The following is a 23,805-nucleotide window of genomic DNA, read 5'->3' as shown; positions in this document are numbered from 1 at the left end:
GAATTATTACGAAGTGATTCGGGCGATGGCGAAAGTGCGCGCAAAGCGAGAGAGAGAGAGAGAGAGAAATAGAGCGAGAAAGAGTGTGAGATAGAGGAAAGGGGAGGGGGAGGAGAGGAGCAAAAGCTCGTTTCCACGAGTCGGGCGGCAGGCCCTATCAATAATCAGTATGGAAGATCGCTGTTTTGTCCGCTAATTGCCAGCCCTCCCCGCCACCCGCGGATCGCGCTCCAGCATCCCGAAATCAGTTCGTTCGTACCTACTTGCCGGCTGAGCGCGGCAGCCGTTTCCCCCACTACCGATACGATGGCCCCACTTTCGAGCCAGTCTCCGCCCCTGCCGACCGATGAAATGATGCACGCACCCGCACGCATTCGCGAGACGACGAACTGACCTGTGTGCCCCCGCTAAAGTGCGATCATCGATCTAGTCGCGATTTTACGGATGCGCCGTGGTTGGAGGTGACCGGAAAAGAGATTCGCTTGTCGGACATCGTGCCAATGGTGCCTAAACAAATTCCATGCAAACCCGAAGCGTGTTACCTTTGTTGCGAACTATGTGTTGCAGTGAGTACGATTGCAGAGAAGGACGTAGAGGTAGAGGAAGGAGAGCTGTCGTCAGTTTGAATCGTTACATCCGCGGACGGAGAAAATTCGCTGGTATTCTACCAGCCGTACGCTAATTAGTACGCGTAATATTGCCATTTGGCAGTACCGCCTACAGCGAAGGAAGTCACCTTTTAACCGAGTAAACACTGGACTCGGTTCACATCGACGTATTAATAAGGAGTTACCGAGAACGGGGCGTTAGAAGCTAGGTTTTATCCTCCATGCAAGGCGATGCGAAAACGTGAGAGAAGGCATTCAGCCACATCGCGGCAATGCTGGCGAATAATAACAAATAAATCGTGAAAACATTACCCAGCCGCCTCCGAATAAATTTTCCTTTCAAACGCCTCCTCCTCCTCCTCCTCCTCCTCCTACTCTTCCCGATGCTTCCTCCCACTTGCAGCACCGTGCATCAATCCCTCCGCGCGAATAGCGCGACGATGAAATGGGCGGTGGTGGAGATGTAGGTGGAGGAGGTGGAGGTGGTGGAAGAGAAGAACCGTGAGGAGCGAGAGGAGAGGATCGAGGTCGCCGGAGGGGGGCGCGCGCGCCGACAGTTAACTCCTCGGTCAGCTCCCCCCTCCCTTCGCCCCATCCTCTCTGTCCTCCCGCCGCTTGAGGCGACGAAGCCGTGCCGCGCAGAGCGAGTCGCGATCTCCCCCCCCCCTCCCCTCTCGCCGCCCCCACCTCCCCGCCGCCCGCCATCCCCGCCCCTTCGCCGCGGTCCATCCCCACCACGTGAGCCGCAACCCTAAATCTTGCGGCAATCAGTCAGTAATCGGGCGGCAGCCGGCGCACGCGTTCGTTCTGTGTACCGCGTCTCGCCCCCACGTTATATACACCAGTAAGCTACTCCCACCACTTTAACCCGCCCGGACCCGGGGAACACGTGCTCGTCGCTCCTCTCTCTGTACCCGGTACTACACACCGTGTTGTTATAGTCGCGTGCGCGCTGGGTCACCTGTGATTTGCCCCGTAACACGTGGGTGCTACGATCTTTGTGACGTTTCGGTCGTTAACGTTGATTAAAGCGATTTCACCGATTTTTATTTATCTTGATTTTCGTTACGTTGCTTTTTTCCTATTCGCGGTTTCTCGTTTGATTTCAGATTTCGGCAGAGTTTGATTTTCATTTATTATGCGTACGTTGACGCGGATTTTGTGCACTATTTGTACATACCTGATACAACTAAGAATGTTAAACGGTATTTTTTTTCGGTTATTGCAGTGAATATTTTTAAATATATAGAAGAAAGAAAGAATATATGTTCTAGTGATTTTTGACAGCGAAAGGGAAAGAAGGCTTCAATGGATTCGAATGTTCTTCATCCCCGATTTTGAGTTGTAAAATTTAAACAGTTCTCATTTATCACTTATACTCTGTTGTTGTACGCAGTGGATAATCGAAAGTGCAGTGAGAGATAAGTGTACGAGCTGCGGTTCGAGTATATACGAAAGGATTCACGGCCGCGTTGGACAATTGCGCAACTTGAGGAGAATTAATGAATGAATAAACTTAAAAAAAATAGTAAGGAAGAGAAGGTATATAAAAAATCGGAAACAACAACAAGAAACCGTGCGCACCTAAACGCTGTGTGTGTAAACACACGAGTCGAGCGTAAGTGAAGTGAAGTACGGTGAGGTTAAACGCGCGGAGAGGAATTACGCCGTGACGTAAAATTAAAAACACCACGAGTCCCGAGACCCGCAGCATATCATAAGCCCGCGCACATCTTCTGCGCAGGCACCAAAATGCGCGAGCAATAAGCTTAGTGGCTGGCCCGCTAACTGCTAACGGCCCGAGGGCTGGCTGGCTACACAGTGACGTTGAGCTAATTAACGAGATTTAATTACGCGCGGGCAATTAGTGCCGTGAGACACCCTCGAGGAGTGACTTCGGAGTCGAGAAAGAAGACGGAGTAGAAGAAGAAGAAGAAGACGGAGGAAGAGACGTAAAAGATGACGAGGAAGAAGAGGTAGAGAGTAAAAAAGAGCCACGCAACTGGCAGCGAGTGCAGGAATAATTAACGGGCAGTAGATTTTATTGAGCGTCTCAAACGGTCTTCGTCTTAATTCCGTCGAATCGTTGTACGACCGCCACTTAACCGCGACAAACTGGATCGATACCGTTACACAAATAACCCTGAGGATATTATTCGAGTCTCCTCGTGTGACTCAATTTGTGGTTAGAAAAAAAAAACCTAATCGTTCCCGATAACAATCACGCAGTGTTTTAATTGCCGCTCGTGCTCGGTCGTTTGGATAATACTCGTCACCGCGGTCGTTGTACCGTTTGCATGTACGCGCACGGTGTAAATGTGATAACGGTGATCGACGTGACGGAGCGTTATTTCGTCGGAAATAATGTGCAAAATGAAGAAGATTAAAGTACTAATCGTCGCCAGTTAATGACAATCAGGGCATAGAACTTTGCTTTACGAAACATAAAAAGAGCAGGAACTGAAATCGTGCTGATATCAAGAGGAATCGTCAGTCTTCTGAAAACCTGGAGAGTCACAGTGCGGTGTCTAAGGTGGATGTTTTTCAAGTGGTGCGACGATGATGGTGAACGATAAATTTTCGTCGAATGATAACTCGGGACCCTAGATTCGGTAGGTGGTACTCTCACGGTACGAAAGGTAAAAGGACAGAGACACACATACCGCGTGATGACGGACACGGATAGCATGCAACAGCAACAACAACAGCAACAACAACAGCAGCAGCAGCAACAACATCAGCAAAAGGATGAAAAGGTGGTTGGAAGTGGTGGGGAGACCCGTTTGGAGTCGATAGTACCATGCGACAACAACAACGAGACCAAGGCGAAGTCCGGTGTCGCAACGGTGACTAGCGACCCCGATGCTCACGGGGGTTCTGCCCTCGACATGCAGGCAACCGACGGCACCCTCACCGCCGCGTGCAAATCGCCGATTGACAGCGGTGCCGGTGCCGGCGGAGGCGTCACCAGCGGTGCCCTTCAGCTGAACTCGTGGCACGCGCACGTTTACGCAGCGCCACCTCGGGCCCCGACACCTCACAGAATCAGCGACATCCTGGGCTGGGGTCGAGCCAGCTCCGGTCTGAGCGTGCACCACCTCCATCACCATCTGAACAACAACAATAACAACAATAACAACAACGTGGTGAACAACAACACCGCCAACGACAATGGCGGGACCACCAAACTCCTGGCACCGACACCCCGGAGGCTGACAAGTCCGATGATACGGGCGCCTCTCGCCCTTTACTCTCCTCTTCCACCACATTCGCCGGCCTCGATGCCAGGCTGTTTGACCTCGCCACCGTGCACGCCGAGCCCAGCACCGCCGCTTAGGTCGCCCTCATCTTGTGCGAGTATCGCCTCCCCGAAGCTGGTTAATAACGCGGGAATCGACGCGTCGGCGATGAGGTTGTCCCATAATCAACAGGGTCCTGGGTATCAGGATGGGGGTGGTCACGGTGGAGGGTTGAATCATCTCGCCGCTGAGGAGGAGGACGATGCTCCGCTTAATTTAACCACGACACCGAGGACCAGGAGTCCTCCGACATCGCCGAGCTCGTCTGTCCTCAGCGGAAGGTCTTTCTACTCGAGGACACCGCCGAATCCATTCCGAGAACCACCGCATATCGAACATCATCACATCATGGCTGCTCATCATAACGCCAATCAGGCTTATCTCCACAACGGACGACATCCTGCTGAAGTCACGACACCCGTACTGCCTGGGAAACCTGTCAGACCGCCCGTCAAAGGTCAGTATTTTTGGAAATATTAGATTTTACAAGTCTTCGAACAGAATTTCATAGCAGCAGCAGCAATACATGGCGAACACGTATAAGAGACTTTAGAATTCGATATACGTGGTATCTAAATTCTACAAGCAACATCCGAGTGTTGCCTGGTAGTAGGTCATGACATGTCCTTTGCATCTCCTACATGCATGTGTCACATTGATCACCGTCTCACTGTTCACGCGATGGTTTAACCTTGCGATAAGCTTTGGCAATTGATCTATTTACGGTTTCAGTAACGATACCGTAATGGTTATTTACGACAGTTGAAATATTCCGGGGAACATGGTATCATTTCAGACTCAAAGTTCGAAGCTGCGATCACGAAAGTTCCTGATGTTGTTCAAAGGCGTATTTGCGTACATAACTGGAGGGAAAATAAACGCCATCGGCGATTGTTTGGGCGTAAATTCCGTGTCGATGTACGTCGCCTACACGCTTCCTTGCCAGCGTGTGTCTGTGAGTCCAAGGATTTGACACGCGTTAACAGCAGATCTCATTCACGAATATATCAACATATCTGCGTTGTGCTCAATTCGGAGTTCCAGGTATATAACACCGCGCTAAGTGTATGCATATCCTACGTATATACGTACCCGGACTCTCTTGTCGCTAACAATACATTAGTCAACGACCATCTCAGTCCCGTGTCGTGGACGCACGTAGTTATATCACCCACCGTCACTAATCAGCGTTGGAATAATTTGAATCAATGATCCGATCAGATCTGTATTCGTCGTATCATTGGCGTACATTCGTATGTATCTAACACGGAACAGTAGCCAACCGTCACACAGCCACCGATCATATTCCATCCACGCGCTGCTGATCGTAGCGAGATGACTAACATTATTCGAAAATCAAATGTCAGAGAAGCAACAGCGCCAGTGACGATCGACAGCAACGATATCCGTGTCATCGAGTGCTTGTAACTTATACCTTAGGATCGTAAAAATCCCAACTGGTTCTTCTGGGTATTTATACCAGTTCGAAAAGAAATTCTAACTGGTTGTGAGTTTTTCTAATGTCTCAAGTCCTTGTGGTCTGACATTATTTCTCCAGATTCATGCATGTCACGTTGATAGGCGTTTGTCATTGGAATAATCATAAGGAAAACAGTTACATCTAACTTCGATGATTATATACCGCACGTTTTTTTTTTCTTTTTGTTCCCGGAACGACATTGTTCTGTAATTTGATTCAACCACCATTCGAATTCCCGGCATAATGTTATATTCGTTTCGAAAGAGATTTCAAGCTTGGAACCGTCCAACCTTGACGTGGAGAGAAAAAAGAAATTGTGTCGTTATCTCATTTACGGCGGTAGAAAAACAATATCATTCAACGAATGCTGAAGTCTCCGTTAAACCTACAAATCCAGAGAAGTACCCAATTAAACCCAGTGGTTCGAGACATAAAAAAAAAATATCTGAATTCCTTCAAACCCTAATTCCGACCCTCCAGACTCCCCCCCCCCCCCCCCCCCCCCTCCCCCTCTCTATCGGTATCTGGAGCTGAAGTATCGGATTCAGGTGACGAGGAGCCACTCGACCAAATTGTGATCCAAATAAGGTATTGCGCGACCCTCAACCTCCTCCTTCGGCGGTTCCTCGCCGCGTGATTAATTCTTATTCTGACCGTGTAGCCGGTGCTAGTCATCGACAGATTTGCCCGCGTTTTATGTCGGTTGTAAAGTTCCATGGCAATACGAGCGTTGATTTGATTATCCAACGTAGATTGGCCGAAGAAGTCTCGTTAGAGTTAAGAGCTTTCGAAGACGGCACTCATTGTCATTTGTTTCGACTCCTGAGCACATATCGCAGGCCGTATTTAGAACGGGAGACTCTCAAAGAGGCTTTTTAATAGACGCAGCAACGCCACCGCCTTAAACCCATATACCAATGCGATGTTCAACATAATGGGCTCCGTTCTGTCTGCCACGTTTCTCCTCCGTTAGAACATCCCATGCTGCAGGCCCCAGACCGCGTGGGCCTGCCAACCTCTTCTATGCGTGCGCCATGTGTCGAGCTATAAGGTATTTTGACGGGGCGGGAGGATTTCCCCATTTCAGGTCAAGTTTCGCCCGCTCCCGTCCCTTCGAAGGTTCGTAATGCATCACGGACGGGCTCTGCAAGAAAGATGCCGCACCACACGTGGGCCCCAACAGAACTCGAGGCTTGAACGGGCGTGAGGCACGGCCACCGCAAAGACGCCTGAGGGCACCTTATCTTCTTCTGGTTCCAACGTCGATTAGCTCGATATTTGAATCGCTCTGAAACGGTCCCACATGTGTAACCATTGAATACGGCCTTGGTTGTGAGATGCCTAACCGGAAGCGCGTCCTTGACTATCCTCCGATCACGCAGCATGCTGGACGAGATGAATTTTCTTTATGCTGATGGAATACAGCTATTGGAAATTCATCGCAACGCAACGGCGCAATTTTCGCATCCGCTTTACCGTGCATCCATTAGGTATTATATATACCGTTTAAAATGGAGTAGCGGAACACGGGGAACCTTGTATATAAAGAACAGCGAGAAGAGGGGTGCGGGTCGCTGGCTTGGCGGCTGCTTGGTGGAAGAAGCCACAGGTTCATAAACTACGCGCTGCGGGAGTGGAGGGGGTGCAAACTGCCTCTTAACACCCCCCAGCAGCCCATCCTCCGCATTCCCTCTGCCGAGTTAGTTCGTTTTTCCGACCGCACGGCATCCATTGACCTACCACCAACCAAACTGCAAATTGCCTCTTCATTCATTAAAACCGTTAGATTTTCCCCTGGCAATCTCTTCGTTTTGCACACTTGGCACATTTTTGATAAGCCAAATTAATCATCTTCCGGCGAATGCCGAAATCGTATTCCCATTATCTACCTCCTCTTCTTTTATCCGCGGAAGAGACGTACACGATCATACGTTGGGGATCGTTGTCCTATCACTTAGGTTACACTTCGGGATAATGAAACTGAGATGGCTAATTTTTTACACCAAACAGTTATGTTGGCAACACAAAGAAACCTAGAGCGCTACAGTCGAACGAGCGGGAGAAAAACTCAATCTCAATAAACGTAACATAACCCATGACCATCGAATTTAACCTTAGTTAGTTTGTTTCGCGTTCGGCCGACTGTGGCGCTGTAGGTTTCTCTGTGTTGCCAACATAACTGTCTGGTGTAAAAAATTAGCCCTCTCAGATTCGTTGTCCCCAAGTGTACCTACAATGGGTGACGCTCGGATATGCATCTGTGATTCTAGACGTAGCACAACGATTGCGACGGTGACGAAAATCGTTTTCATAACGCATCGCGTACCCACTTCATCGTTGCGCCATTGAACCAAGTTATGCTCCGCTCTGCAGCGGCAGGTTTCCCACTGTTGACACCTGCAGTGTGTGTATAGAAGTCAATGGTGAAGAGCGCTCGAGGAGAATGAGCATCGTCCTCGGTGCTGCAGGAGATGAATAAACAACGTCCTGCATTCTGCCCGGGCATTTGGTACGATACCTGGAGCTGTGTCGCGTTACCATATATTAATAATTTATTAGTTATGGTTGGTCCCGCTGCACAGGACCAGATGGCCTTTTAGAACAACAATGAAGTGGCACCGTTGAAACCGATATTTACCATCGAACCACGCTCGTGTAGGTACGCCGCTTCACCCGTTGGCGACGACCTCTATATTTCTGCATCTCTCTGCGCCGGCAATCAGCGTTCCATTTAACTAATCGGCTCCATACCCCGGACACTGCATTCTGCAAACAGAGCTTCGCGTATAGTTTTTCTGACCGCGTTCGGATGGATGTACCGGTAATTGCCGTTCCACGATCATCGTTAGAGTGTCGATTGCTGTTATTAAGCGTCGAGCGGTCTCGGAGTAACAGCGTAAAAAAAACTAATTTACAAAATCCTTACACAACATCGACTCAACGACTCATCCATCACACGCATCCGGTACCGAACGATCTTTTGACGACGGCGTAAGTACCGTCTTATATGCAGCGACTGGTATCTGGGAATTTTAACATTTTGCGGACAACGCGCGGTACCCGAGTGACAAAATTGATGTAGGATTGGTTCTTCCCCAAGGCTCAACGATCCTGGCAGCAACGGCCATCAACGGCAGTAAGTAAGCGAGTTTCTCAACCCTTTCTATTGTATTCAGTAACGTGGGTGGGAAGCGGCTTGCAAACAATGCGTCATTTTATTCAAGGCTCGGTTTCTCTATCCCACTTTCGGGACTTTCATCTTCCTCTTCTTCGCTTCCAATCTCTTTCCCCCCGCCGTATTTATTTTTTATTTTTTCATTTTTTTTTTCGGTATTATTTGAATATTTATGCGGGCAGCGTTAAGAGAATTATTATACCGTTCGTGAAGTTTCTCGCTGACACAAGCCGGGATTAGGACGATCCGCAGGCTCGGCGTCGCCTGGTTTCTCGTTATTCTTATTCTTCTCCCACACACGCAAGCCCGTAAAGCGTCATCGTCGAACATCCGAACCCTTTGCAGTCGCTGACACGCGGTTTGCCAACTTCTCAGTTAGCGAGTCGGGCTCCCGTATCGCGTGGGTTCGGTTTATTGCTCGTTAACAGATCGCCGAGCGTCGGTACAGGAATCGATTGATTCGGACTAAATCGACTATTTAATGGGGCACTTCAGGATCAAGTACCCGGATTTCACCGAACATCCAATCGCCTGGCATCTTTCGCGTAAGCCCGATAATTGGCTCTGTCGCTATGGCGTAGCCGCGAGATGAGGAGCGAAAAATTATATCGCAGGACTGGAAATGTATCAGCATAATTGATTCGTCGACGGAGGGTGACTCAATCATGCTCGTTAGAATAATGAAGTCCGAACAGGAATACGGGCTCTCATTCCATACCGTATATACATGTACATAATAGAAATACCTAGTTGCCCGAGGAACGGGAAACTAGGCTCGCAGGTTCGCATACCTTCACCAACGGTGCACAGATTGCTTTAATATACATTTGCATAATTGGTAAACTTCTTAGGCGGGTGCGCTATAGGTTATGTAACCAGGCAAAGCCTTCCCGGGAAGGCGTCGAGGGAAACCGCTCATATCCGAAACGAAGGAAACTTCCTAACGAGTCGTTGGCCGTCCCCCGCCGCACCCCGCAGGGTAAGATTATAGCCCTCGCCAAGCTGTATACAATACACGTATATTATACAATACGTCTGTATAACGGAGAAACGTAATAATCGTAGCAAATTTGTGTGTAACTATGCTATATACCGAGGGAATTTCGTTGGATTCGTACATTGAGAAAAATTTCATTTGTTACAGTAACTAGAAAAATTGAGTAAAACAGGTATCGTTAAAAAAAACTGTTCGAATATCGTTGGAATTACGAAAAACAAGGTACGCCTAACCATTTTGCGCTATCGTCGATCCTTTTTTGGTAATTGCAACGCGAAATCAGTTTGTGAAGTTTACTCTGCTTTTTCGGTTAAAAAAGGCTTTAACGTCAATTTATCGTTGCACAAACATTAAATTTTCGCAACAGTTACACGAAAATATAGCACAGTGATCGTAATGAGAAAGAATAGTAACGGATACTAAGACTTTCCGGTAACAGCTAGAAAACTAATTTTCATTATCTGCCTAGAACTATATTTTTCGATTGTGGTAAAAACTGAAAATATTTAAAGACTGAGCGGTAACCGGAACTAAAAATTTCTCTCAGTGTATCATTTTCTTCGAATACTTGTTTTCCAATCGGATTTTTTGGAACATTGAGCAGGTGTATCCGATGGCTAATCGATTATGGAAACAGTCACGGAGGGGTTACAGTTTTTGGGTGCGGGTCGTGGCGAATCGGTGTACAATCGTGGGCGTGAATGTCTCTGCTGGTGATTCACCTTCGGAGTTAAGTGCAACATGTGTTAAGGCAGTCGAGAGGTATTACCGTGTGTAACTTATAGGTATAACGTACGAATATAACGGTATAAGCGTACGGTGGTGATTTATCCGTGTACATTTTCACCTGGCAGGTAATATACAATCTACTTGGATATTTACGCACCGGTGTTGTTCAATTGGTACATGTGCAGTGATATATTGTACACCGTGTATACGTTTGTTACGCTCACGACGTGTAATAATGATAATAAAAAAGAATTGAAAAACTCAAACATCAGTCGTGTCTAATCGAAACTCGTAATGGAAAATTAATACCTGGTACGCTCTTTTTTTTTTTTTCTTACCAAAACTTTCCGCGATCTCGTGTCTGGTCATCCCAGAAAATCTCTGCCTAAAAATATCCAAACGATTAATTTGATCCACATTTATGGTATAACCCAAGTGTCTCGTTTGTATAAAGTCTCGTACCGCTGGATAAAAATAACATGTGTGAAAGAATGTTTTAGAGTGGAATATACTTGAAGGGCTTGCGAATAGGAATGGAAGAAATCAACACCAGCGCTGATCTCAAACTGCGTATGATTTGAGGCTCGCGAAAACGTTGGCGCATCAATCGTATCAAACAGGATATCAAGGATCGCGTGTTAACGCGTCGCACACGCGAGTCCGTTGCGGCAAGACGACTCGAACGAGGGCCGACGTCCTGGGTTGATACTTGTACGCGTTCGCGGACTGCATGGAACGGAATGTGAGATAATCAAAAGGTTATCACCTGCAACGCAACTCTACGCCTTCCTACACTTTGAGCCGTAGGTATAACGCCTCGCGCCTTTCAGCCCGGTATGCGCTCCGATGCGTTCGTGGGCTCGAGGTGCCGACTCCACATCACACAACACCGTACCAATGTTTTACGATAATGTGCATGTGCCCGGGACGACGCGCCTCGCTATCATTCAACATGTTGGACAGGAGTGACCCCGGCTCTCATTCGCTCTGGACCGCGGAGCTGGATGGGAGTGGAGTGCAAGGTATAAGGTAGCACTGACCGATGTCAGACACTTAATAGCGTACTTGTTACGACAGCCATGTAGACAAGCGTGCAGCTCAGTTTTATTGCACGTGGATTACCGGAATCGTAGACGAATGTTGCTTAGCTTGTAAATTACATTGTATACTCGGCTAAGTCATCGTGCACGGAATTAACTTTCTGACGTACCCATCGTCGTCGCAAATTATGATGTTCGTCCGATGCGATTTTATGTTGGTAATTTTCTGGTGAATTTATCCCATGGTTGTTCAGCTTGACATCCGTGACCATTCCTTGTTTTTGATGGTGGTAACTCATGTTCGTCATGCAACTGCAACTGTAATTTTGATTATCCATGTTTCGTAGAATAATTGTTGTATAAATTGTTCAGCATTGATTAGCAATGTTCACCGCGCGATGTAAGAAAGACATGAAAAACAAAAAATACGATCTTACGGTGTAAGAGTTATATCGTCATCTCGTATTCTGAAATTGATTCACTGGGAATTGTGATAAATGGCAATTATAGACTGGAAGAAAGTTACGTTTCACAAGTAAATACCATTTATCAATGAAATCCTTAATTTTCTTCATTCCATTAATTATTTGTTGGATTCAAATAGGACGTACTAAAATTTAATAAGCTTACTAACCACAAGATGAATGCAAGGGTTTTTTGATTCGGTTCTTCTTTTCCGACCACAAGTGAATATTGGCTAAGGAGTATTCAAATAGTTTCACGCCTTTCAAATCTCCGAAACAATCCTTTGTTTCGAAAAAATTTACCCGAATTGAAGAATTTTCATTCAGATGAAGTAAATATTTCGGAGATTTTAAACGCCTCAATTATTTAAGTACTCTTTAGCAAATATTTTCTTGCTGTCGGTAATGAAAAATTGTATCAATTGTACGCCGCATTGATTTTCAAGTCAAGTTTATTAAATTTCAATACATCTAATGCGTATCCATCAAATGTTTGATCGAATGAAACAAACCATGGAAATGAAGTAAACGCGCCATTTACTTGTTAGAAGCAATTATTTTATTTCAGTCCAACGTTAATTACTTGAATGCAAAGAGGATAGAAGACGCATTTGTTCTTGTCACGTATAACAGGTCTAAGTAAAGCCTAAAAAGTATTATTAAAAATGAATTTACAAATCGCAAACGAAAAAGATAAACAACAGTAACAACGATGATTACTGACCAACCATCGGCAAGAGAGTTTTCTAAATTGCTTCGACGATGCAGGGAATGAAGTTCGCAAATCCGCGTGTCGCTGAGCACAATTATAATACGTCAAGTAGGACCACCGGGTATATAAATGCGGCAAAGTGGCAAGTAAGGGAATGGAACTGCCGTTGGAGATGGTATTTCGGGAAGCGTGAATCGCTTATTGATCGTTTGCCCATCCAGTGCCGCCGAGTAAGTTACTCCTCGTTTTCTCCTCCGCCTCTTCCTCTTCCTCTTCCTCACCATAACCGGTCCCCCGTATTGCCGTGCGAGCGCGCCGCGCCGGTCCAAGCTATGCGATACACCCCACCCAATTAACACCCCTGAACACGCCACCGCAACTCAGGAACCGGGGCGAGAGGAGTAGCCTGGAGAACTTGGTCGGGTGTTAAGGGATGAGGCGGAGTAAGGATGGCGGAGAAGCTCCCCTTAGCTTCTCCGAGTAAAATACCTCCAGGTTCAAAATATTTCTACACTGCGCGCCGCATTAACAAATTTTCCTCACACTACCGCCAACGGGAACCAAGAAAAGTAACACGCAAGGAAGAAGGGAGAACACTTATATGCATCAGTGTCAATGGATCTGATTGGGAAAACCTTTTCAGCTTGGACAGTGTATAACACGCATCTCAGATTTAATCTTGGAGGAGAATATTATCGTTGCGGTTTTGAGGAGCTGGATAGCCGTGAGCGGAGTGGAATTGTCGATGTCAACAAGATTTACATCCGTTTGCGTGAATTCGCGTTATCGCGAATACATGAAAGCTTTGGCTGGATGACCTCTTGCAAATTGAAAATAAGTTTCCTCATCGGCGCTAATTGCGGTCAAACCATCATCGGACAGTCGTTGTAACTCACCAGCTATCGCGACTACTTATTACTTACATCGCTACATGGATGCTGGAATGACAATGGAGCTCCGTTCACTCGCCATGGACAAAGAAGACGTCGTCATAATTTTGGAATACGAATAATTTGTTCGCAGCTAAAACCCTAATATGTAAAAATGCTGCTGTAACTCGGTGCAATAATGTGCGATACATGATACTGCGCGACGATACTAGGAACGTACTTGTTTCGCAATTCTATTCTGTTGTAATACTGTTGAGGAAAAGTTGCTTCATTTTTCTTCGCGCCTTTCCCGTTCTTGGATTATCGCATGCCGTTTAATGGAGAGTTAGAAAGATAAAAAGCCTCTGTGGTGGAGTTCGAAAACAATTCATTTCCTTTAGGAAGTCCATACGGGGACCCACAAAGCTCTTGTTAAATATTCCGACGATGTGTTTTGTCAGTTATAGATCTCGATGACTAGTCTCAAAGCGAGTTCAAGTTTATTTATTTCACAGCGGAAGTAGCAACACATCGTGGGAGGAACTGTATTCGTCAGTTTCTGTAATTAGGACAAGGCATATGGTCTTTAACGAGAAATAGTAGTTTACAGTTGTTCTGTACGAGTATAATAAAAGAGTGGCGAGGATTCCCTTCATTTCGGAAATTTAGTGAAAAACAAGAAGAGGTGCGAACAAGTTATGAGTGTAGTGACAAGTATTAAAATCCAAGCACCGCTGAAATTATATCTTCCATGAGAGAAAATACTGTAATCTGGTATGTACACGAGAGAAATGTTTAGTTCCGGTTACCGCTCAGTCCTTAACTATTTTCATCTTTTACCACAATCGAAAAATATAGTTCTGGGTACAAAATGAAAATTAGTTTTGTAACTGTTACCGGAAAGTCTGGTATCCGTTACTGTTCTTTCCAATTACGATCACTGTTGCTATATTTTCTTGTAACTGTTGCGAAAATTTAATGCTTGTGCAATGATAAATTGACGTTAAAACCCTGTTTAACTAAGAAAGTAGAGTAAACCTCAAACTAATTTTGCGTTACGCTTACCAAAAAAGGATCGACGATATCGCAAAATGTCTTACGCGTACCTCGTTTTTCGTAATTCCAACAATATTCAAACAGTTTTTTCAACGACACCTGTTTTACTGAATTTTTCTAGTTACTGTAACAAATGAAATTTTTCTCAGTGTATGAGAGACGTCTTGGTGTGAAGAACGGTATTGGGACTCGGCTCGTGTACCGTCGGAGGGATTCGGAATAATTTAATGTTGAATTGACACTCGTGTTGGTAGTGCCCGATGATCACTTTGACCACGGTGTCGAACTGACATGGAGTACATACGAGCATTAGAGTGTTTAAGACGAATAGAAAGCGCCTACACCTTACACGGAGTACATGCATGGATGATCAGAGCGCAAAGTGGGAAGATGATACGGCGATTCGTGAAGCACCGCCGAAAACGCTTCGTATTCGGATAACGCGGTGTCGGGATCCTTAGAAGTTACGGCGATTCTCAGAAATCTGCTTTTATCTTTAATTTGTACGCTGCTAGTCTTCAGCGTCTCTCCCGGTACTTGGCTGCTGCAAGTCTTCCACCTCTGACTCTCTCGCTTTATTACTCCCATACTTTTCGTTTAACAAGTCGCCTCTTTGTTCCCCGAGGCGTGTTGTTAGCGCATAATAGCTTTATTCACTCCATTCAACGCATCCCGTTTACTGACCCACAACACCGCCTGAAGAAATCCTCGATAACGTTCTTCGATTTCGTCGCGGTAATTATAATATTGAAAAATAAACCAATTTATCGATCGTCGCATCCTATTCGGGATGGATTTACATTATCAACGCGTTAAGTTTGTCGGTGAAAATCGGGTGGATTTCGCTCTTGTTTTTATTAAACGCTTTGACGATTCAGTTCTATAAAGTACCATTTGGAAGTTGTAGGGTTTTACAAAATTGTCATTGCATTGCTCTCACCTAGGCGTGTACAATCTACCACATATTCCCTACATACTATTTCAATTTTGTTATTCATAGCGGAAACAGTGATCACGGACTTGTGGTAATTGTTCAAGATAACCATAAATGTGGTTTTTTGTTACTCCATTTGTTTTTCAAGATTGCAAAGGATCTATGAAATAAACGAGTTTGGTTTCAATTATCTCTTCTCGTCTCCAATTCGAGTTTTGCAAAATCAATTCTTACACCATTATCAGATCATCAATTTCTCATGACACAGTAACTTTGTCCGGATAATATTATTTTTAAATTCCGAAATTGGCGTTATTTTAGTCGAAAGCTATGACATGTGCTGCACGGATGAAATCAGGAAAAAACTTGTCGAAATAATAAACGACACCATTACTTTCAACCATTCCTATCGTTAAAAAAAAAAGAAAATAATTAAAAAAAACTTGAAACATCATAAGTGTTTATAACGAACGTGCAGTAAATATTTTGAGTGTTCGGTATGGTGATATGACCTCTGCATATAGACATTCACAAACCTATAAACCATGGAATATTTTCTGCTTACCATTAGGCTATAATATATTATTTCGTATACGATGTTGCGGTGAAATTTAATGGCTCAAGTTTTACGACCGACCAATACGTTATTCCTGCGAACTCCGAGTCGAGAAATCTGATTCAAACCATGAAATTTTTTATCCGGATAATCAACAGCCAAGAAAAAAATTAATAAAAATACTTGTCGCCAACTATTATAAAATAAACTCGGTGGCTATTTTATGAATAATTAGTACTCGGAAATTGGGATCACTTATTTTCCTCGAACTCAGTACGCAGCATTAACGGACACTCGTGTGGCGACGTAGCGAAGAGCAAATGGACGGAAAGATGAGTTCCCACATCCGCTCAAAGCTTCCAACACGTGTACAAAACGTCGTACGTTATATACTTGTATGAAAGAATGCGAGATGTATGTTCTATTCTCGTCTCTAGTTTCCGCAGCGTAGAAAATCAGCAGATTAACTGAATATAATAATCGGGGGTGAGATAAAATTTGTATGAAATAAAAAAAAAGAAAATGTTCAACCAACTTAAAATACGCTCAAAGTTCAATTCAGTTACGAATGAAATTTTTCTCAGTGTTTAGGTGTCGTTGATTTATTTGCGGAGAATATTATATTGTGTACTTTATACCAACCGACGCGGCATCTTGTAGCGAACTTTTCGGGAAGTCTGGAAACTTCGGAGGGATTGAATTCACGGGGAAAGCTAGATGGCAAAACGTGACTGCGAACCTTCTGCCTCGTCTTCGTCGTTTGAGAAAACCTTTTACAGAGTTGAGGTTGCTGCGGTTTTGCAGCAACAGTTGCAACGAAGTATAACAGCAATAAAATAGTTTCTCGTCTACGAGGCGAGTTCTTATCCGCGCGATTGAAAAATCAGAGACAACCTAGAAAACCCACGCGAAATACCGAGTAACAATTATTTGTACCGGAAGCTGATAGATGCAGATCCACGCCTATCGAAGAGAGGAAGAGGAGTTTTCAATTTCTGGGAATCGGAAGCTCCGAAATCAATCTCTGGTATAATTATGGCTCGCACATCCGGCGTTATGTGTGGCCCACGTTCGGCGCAGAATGTAATACGTGCCTGATACACGACACGCTGAAAGAGAGAGATGAAATGCTCCCGGATATTCGAAACAATGAAAAACAAGTAGAATTATTAGCGCGTTGTTGACGGTATTTTTCACAGAGGCGAATATAACGTGAATATTGAAAATAAACCATTGTCTTGTGATATTTTTTGCGGTTGACTTGTGATAAGAAGTAAGATTATTCCTAAACAATGACGCGATTAACTCGTTGATGTGTCGGTGCGATACGTGATGAGATATTTTACGATCGATTGTGAGAATGTGGATGGTATTCAATAATTGGTAAAATGCGATTCGGCTACGTGAAAATTGGTTGAAATTTATTTGCGAATTGTATCTTTGGGTAAGATTTTTATTTAATAATAACGCCGAGCATTGAGTCAAAGATAATCGATGCATCGATTGATCGGGTCAAAAAAAAATCATAATCGAACACGACTGGGTTGAATCGGTAAAAATTAATCGATGAATCGATTGTTTCGTATTTTTTTGAAACGCTTCGTTTGAAACCAAAATTTTGGAAATTTCGTTACGTAGTCTTAGTTACGAAAAAGTTTTTTTTTTTTTGATAATTTATGATTTCATTCAAAATATTTATCAATGTCAAGTGAAAATATTCGTTTAACTTTCGCTTATTACATCAAATAGGTACTTAGTAAGTAAGACAATGATAATAATTAACAATTTAATCGCATGAATTGATATTCTATTGCGTCGTTTGTGAGAGTAAAAAACGAGAACCGATTAATCGATTATTTTTCCCTCAAATTTGTGGTAATTCTTAAGATTTTAATCAAGTATTGTGCATCACGAGATTCGGCAATACCAATTGGATTGAATTTATCGTATCAATCTTTTACAGTTATATAAGCTTGAAAAAAAGAAAACGATAACAGAGAAACAACGAAATCTGACTTCGAGAATTTCAATGCAGATTTTTCGTAATGAAACGTACGTGTGGCTTCCAAAACTATGTGAAAGAAGAAAAGTAATAACAATACGGCAAGAGTATTTTGACAAGAATTGTAACACACCGAAGTAAAACGAATTGAAATTCCCGAAGGCTGGAACAAAATTGTCTCTTGAATGAAAACGTGATTTCATTTCGAATCTTTTTCCTGCCCTCTCGACTGGATCCCGGCCTTGATCTTCAACAATATGACTCGATATGTTCGATTACGTTTCTGTATAAGAGTCAAGCGTATCCACGTCGTTGGACACGCTTGACTCATCGATTTCCCCATCGATTGTCAGCGAGGATCTGCCATATCCATCCGTGAGCGGGGGGTCAACTGCATCCGTGTAAGATGCTGGATCAAATTCATCATCCGGCTATTAGGCCTGAGAACAATTCAATGTACTTTATCGTTTATTTTTACACTCTCTTATCTCAGATCTGGTAGCCGTTTCTCCGACGGATCGATCGTGAGAATACGCTCGCTGAATCGTGATCGCCTCAAACTATAAACGAAACACCTTTCCGGCGCTCGAACTGTCATTTTTTGTTCATTTTCTTCAATGTCAGCTAAAATAAATAAATAAATAAATGAATAAAAACAAACCACGGATAATTGGTCATTGGACTCACGCAGCTTATTGATACAAAATGATTTGTGAAAATAAAGTCTTAATTCCGTTCCTTCTTCTTTGTTTATTTATCTTTTTTGCGATTACCGTGCCACTTTGCCACTTTTTCTACGATACTAATTTGACGCTAGAGTGTGAATAAAAAAATAATTTGCCGCGAATTATAAGCCTCTATAATCGTGTCATTGAGCCGTGTAGATATATCGACTTGGTTATTATACGGATTTATATTTAATTGCCTTTTTGTCATGTCATATACGTACGTGACATGTATGGATATGAGCCTGGCGGAGCGCAGAAGTTAGTGCCAATCTTGAATGGAATCCGCGGAACTACCGGTGCTGCAAGGATGTGCGCCGTTGCTGCTGTCGATTGCCAAACGGTTGAAAGAAAACCGGTTGGTTCACAATTTACACTACCGTTAATAAATTACTGTCGGCGTGTATATATATATACATATATACATGTGTGTGTGTGTGTATAATTTGCGTGCGCTAGAGACGTTTGAAACTAAAACACTAAATCTTTAACGCTCATGCGATTATGTTACGCAGATTTCCGGCTACCTACAATCTTGTATTCATATGAACGATCTCTGCCTCATCACGGATACACAAATTGATTACCAGCGACTTGGAAGAAGTTTAAAGGGTTTCTAAAAAGCAATCAATGTGTATTTACGAGGCTGAAGTTGGTAACGTTAATGTAACGGAACGTCACGTAAGAGTATAAAAAGATCGTTATTTGTGCAATTTCTGAATGATTTTCAAAGAGTTGATTTTTAGAAATGAGCGAGTATATTTTGTTTATAACTGTTCACTAAATTTCAGAAAATCTTGAATGTGTTACGCAAAGATTTTTCCCAAGCATGCAGGCTTACTGTCATGTTGCTAACTTCATCCTTGTGTGTATTTCGATAATGATACATGGGATGAAAAAATTTTTATCCGAGGCATTCTTTCACGCGCGGAATGTTCTCAGGTACGACTTTATCAGACGTTTCGAGCTCGTGATGAATATTCTTGCATAAAAATTCTATTTCACGGTATCGATATTTGGTAATCTGTAATATATATATATATATATATATATACGAGTTTGATAAACTGTGATTTAAAAAATGTACAACCGGTTTTGCGGTTCAGTTTATATTTGGCGTCACGTTCACCGACCGAATTGGGATCAGGTTGTGAAAGAGGTGGAATGCAAACGCGGATTCAAATAAAAGTCGTTTCCATCCGCTGATGTAACACAGAGGCCAAATTCGCAGGCAGGATTGTTATGACAGTAAAAACAAAAAAAAAAAAAACAAAAGTAATATTTGTGAATCAATAATTCGAGGGTTCCTATTATTCACAAGTACTGTTATTCAATGGTTTCATTTATTAATCCTGAGTGATGGAAATTTTACGACGATTTATTATTTGAATATTCAAATCGTTCCTCATACTATCGCGTTACGTGGGTTTCTCTGATTTTATTATCTCGGAGCTGCTACATGATTAATTTGATTTCAGAGAATAGGACTGACCCAGAATCTTGACTAAATATAGTATCTAGTTCCATTATCCTTGCGGGCACCAAATTGTACGTTCAAAGGGACGTTACGCAACCGTTTGACTATATTTGACAGATAGTCGGCAAAAACATGTTGATCCAAAGATTGTTCAAATGACTCGACAACCTGCTGAAATATTTATACATCCATTTGGTACTCGCGCATGAATGCTAAAATGTATTAAAAAATGTCGAAACGACACACATTTAAGATTTACAAGTCAGAAAATCGCTTGACGCCTTATTTAAATTTAACATTGATAAAACCTGCAAATTGATGTAGAAAATCTTGATAAACGAAAAAAATTCCGAGTCCAACGTAAACAAATTCCTTGAATACGTGGATAGCAACAAAATGAAACGTACTTAGTCGCGCAGCATTAATTTTCCAAGCGTATAGATTTAATAACCGTGTTAATTTATCGTCATTCGTATTACAGTGATATATAGCTGTCGCGTCGGTGTGATTTTAGCTGTGCTTTTTTTTATCGTCCGGTGTTGAATATCGCGGATGGTGAAGAAATTTGTAACTCTTCACATAACCGTGCATCCTGCATGTTGATACATATAACCACTTAATTGCTCGGAGGTAATTGGAGCTCGGCTTGTCTGCCACGGCTCTCGATTCCGTCATCGATTTCCTTGCAAGTTCCAATTAGCATTCACTCGCGGAATAAATAGTGACCGTCAATAGATCCATTAGAATCTGTACACATAATTGTACAGCTATATGATCTCTCTTCCGATTGACTAATAATAATCCGATTTCGGCCGTGAACTTATGGCATAATTATTTTATAGCATATATTTTTATAGCACAAATCACGTGGAGAGTAGAAATATATGAAGACGACAAAAAGAAAATAAACCACAGGGTAGCGTGTGACTGTTTTTTTCTTCCATTTTTACGCGTCCTTTCAATTTTCCAATCAATTTTTGCAGCATATTTCATCCCACAGTTTGAACACGATATAAAGCTCTGTGTTATTCGAAATTGGAAACGCGATTTCGGTATTCTCAATCGTTTCTTTAACAACGTGTAAAACCTTTTTCCATGCTCAGATCAACGGAAATAAGATATTCAAACTTTCGAAAATGTGTAAATCTGATAATCGAATCAAGTTTTCTCCCGTTCAGAATTACTTTTATTTTCTTTCTCCAAATCACGGATTAGGATTTAAGCAAATTACCATTTACTCTTTCCAGCGATTGCTAAAAGACAAGGCTCGCAATAGCGAGGATTTCGCGATAAGGTCGATAGATGAAAAGTTTAAATTCCTATTGGTTAATTGATCACCGAACGATCGAACGGACTATATAACTAACAATTTGGAGCTCATTTGATACGCCAAACGATTCTACACGCCTAATCTATGAAGGTGCGCGCGGCGTTTCGTCGAGTGGCTGGCAGTAAAGCCGCAGTACACTTGGCTGCAGGAATTCTATGCCGGTTAATTTAATCGCCGGGTTGGTTATGTTGGCAATACCGGTTCATCCCGCAGCGCCACCGCCGGCCGGCCGGCCGCGAAACGGGCTTACAGTTTACAGGATGAAAAGTAGACACTGAGGAAAACAAAGTTGTGCCAGATTTTGGATGAGAGTTACTTGGTACAAGGTTCATCCACACCGAGCGCATTTGATGTTCGGTCGTTCAAATATTATAATTATGTAGTTGTAACGAAGTGGCTGTCATACAAAGTTAATATTCTCGTTAGTTCTCCTTATATCTAGGCTGCGTGGTCTACTCCTTGTCCTCTTACTTCCCGCCGTCGATTCATCCAGTTCAGCAGCCGGCCGGTGGTGGCGCTGCGGACTGAATCAGTATTGCCAACGAAGCTGAAGCTGGCAGCTAGAGTTAGCAGTCAAACCTGTTGAACGTTTTGGAAATGGAAAAATGCAGTTCAGAAATATTCTCATAATTCTATAAAAGCATTGAGGTTTCAAGATATTTCACAAAATTGTGATTTGCGGACTTAACTACCTTATTCAACTGAACGTTAGAACGTTCGGCTGATAATTCTGGCTGCTAGCTTTAACACTAGCGTATTGCCAACTTATCAAAAAATTAGTCATATCGAAGTTAGTAACGTTGTCGTAACGATTCACGGTAAAGAAAAACCGTTATTTCGCGATTTTGAAATCGTCTGAAATTCGGTAAACCGTAATAAAACGAAACACACTCATATTTCGAAATCTTACTTTCTTAAAAATAATTATAACATTGACAAAATAGTGACTCGAAGTCAATGTTCCCCAATGTTTTGTTACGACAGCGTTACTAACTTCAACCTGATCAAAATTAGCTGTCACGCAATCAGAACCCGGGATCGATGCAGCCAAGTGTACGCGAAGCCGCAGAGTGAATTATCTCCGAAGTCTGCAGCTGGCAACTCGCGCTCATCGCTGATAATTCCGCTCCTCCAATTATCGACGGCATGCATCGAAAGACGCGGCGCCAAGCCCGTTTTCACCCTTTCGGTACACTTGCAGTGCGGGATTGAATATCCGTACAGGCGTGTAGGTGTCGTTAAAATTTAAGTAGCGGGGAAGTTACGTACGAAGCTACGAAAAAGAGACTCTGGTGGGTAATACTCCTCCATCCTTAGGTGGGTACGTACCTGCATCCGCAACGCCGGTGTTTATGCATCTATGGTTCACGCTGCAGCTGTTCCCTCAAGTCTACGCCACTTTCGTCGGCGCTAACGACTCAATTCCCCCGATACCGACGATCTTGTTCCGTAGTATGAGGCATTTATTTCACCGGGAACGAGGATACACGCCTTCGAATCAACGGTCCTCCAGGTTATACGTGCCTGTAAGACGCTAATTGTATTACTAAAATATAAAGGTTAGGGCTGTTATTTACGACCTCGTATGCACTTCTGCTTCTCCATCCTGCTTCGGGCAACAACGCCTAGATGTTTATATCTGTTTCATCTCCCCCCCCCCTTCCCCCCCTCTCTTAACGCCTTTACTCAAGCTCAATTGACAACTGGCGCATGTGACTTTGATCGTTCAGACTCGATGATGATTATTTCTCACGGTACGAAGCTGCCGATTGATTTTATTCAATCGTTATATGATCTCGGAACTAATTGATTGCTGTTCACACGTAAAAAAATACTCGCATTTAATCAATTTACCAAATCTGGCGGAATATGTGCCGTATTAAATGAAATGGATGTGGTATCGATCTTGGATAACACAAATTGTTGCTCTGACCAGTTCCTTCTTGAATCGAATGTTATTTTCGTGAACCAAATAGACTCTGCCTTCGCCATATTTGTTACGGATAATGACAAGATCACTCTGATAAACCGATCCCAAAAACGGCTGAAGAATTTAGTGATAATCGTGAGCTCATTTATAAAAACACCAAAAAAGACACGTGCCGTCGTTGCTTCCGAGTCTATGACAAAATATGTCTAGAATCAAACTTGACTGGTAAAAATATTTGGATATCCTTATTTATTATGTTCCAGTTATAAAGACGTTGAAATTGCCAGCATATAACTGCAACGTGCCAAAAACAGATCGAATCCAAATTGATCGGTATTCAAGCGTCAAGCCAAGGTGAAAAGGTCTCAAAGTCCTATTCTTCTCGCGAAGTTTTGATAACTCCCGACAGATGACGCTATTTG

The 23,805-nt window shown here is 43.3% G+C and overlaps 1 protein-coding gene and 1 long non-coding RNA gene across 2 annotated transcripts in view; both read left to right on the top strand.

The window, feature by feature from the left end:
- Positions 1–1,413: 1,413 nt before the first annotated feature.
- The window catches only part of LOC107222945, a 214,449-nt gene continuing 192,057 nt past the window's right edge, over positions 1,414–23,805 (top strand). Inside the window, exon 1 of the mRNA XM_046742024.1 lies at positions 1,414–4,364. Within this exon, the coding sequence (XP_046597980.1) occupies positions 3,278–4,364 (1,087 nt within the window). The 5' untranslated portion in view covers positions 1,414–3,277. The remainder of the gene's footprint in view (positions 4,365–23,805) is intronic.
- LOC124294810 lies at positions 13,883–22,136 on the top strand. Its single transcript, XR_006904735.1, has 3 exons — positions 13,883–13,893; positions 18,798–18,801; positions 21,987–22,136. It is a non-coding gene; the product is annotated as an uncharacterized LOC124294810 (long non-coding RNA).

Source organism: Neodiprion lecontei, chromosome 5 (genome assembly GCF_021901455.1).
Source record: "Neodiprion lecontei isolate iyNeoLeco1 chromosome 5, iyNeoLeco1.1, whole genome shotgun sequence".
NCBI classification, from domain to species: domain Eukaryota; kingdom Metazoa; phylum Arthropoda; class Insecta; order Hymenoptera; family Diprionidae; genus Neodiprion; species Neodiprion lecontei.
Note: the sequence above shows the minus strand (reverse complement) of the source record. Positions and strands in the feature narration are given on the sequence as shown.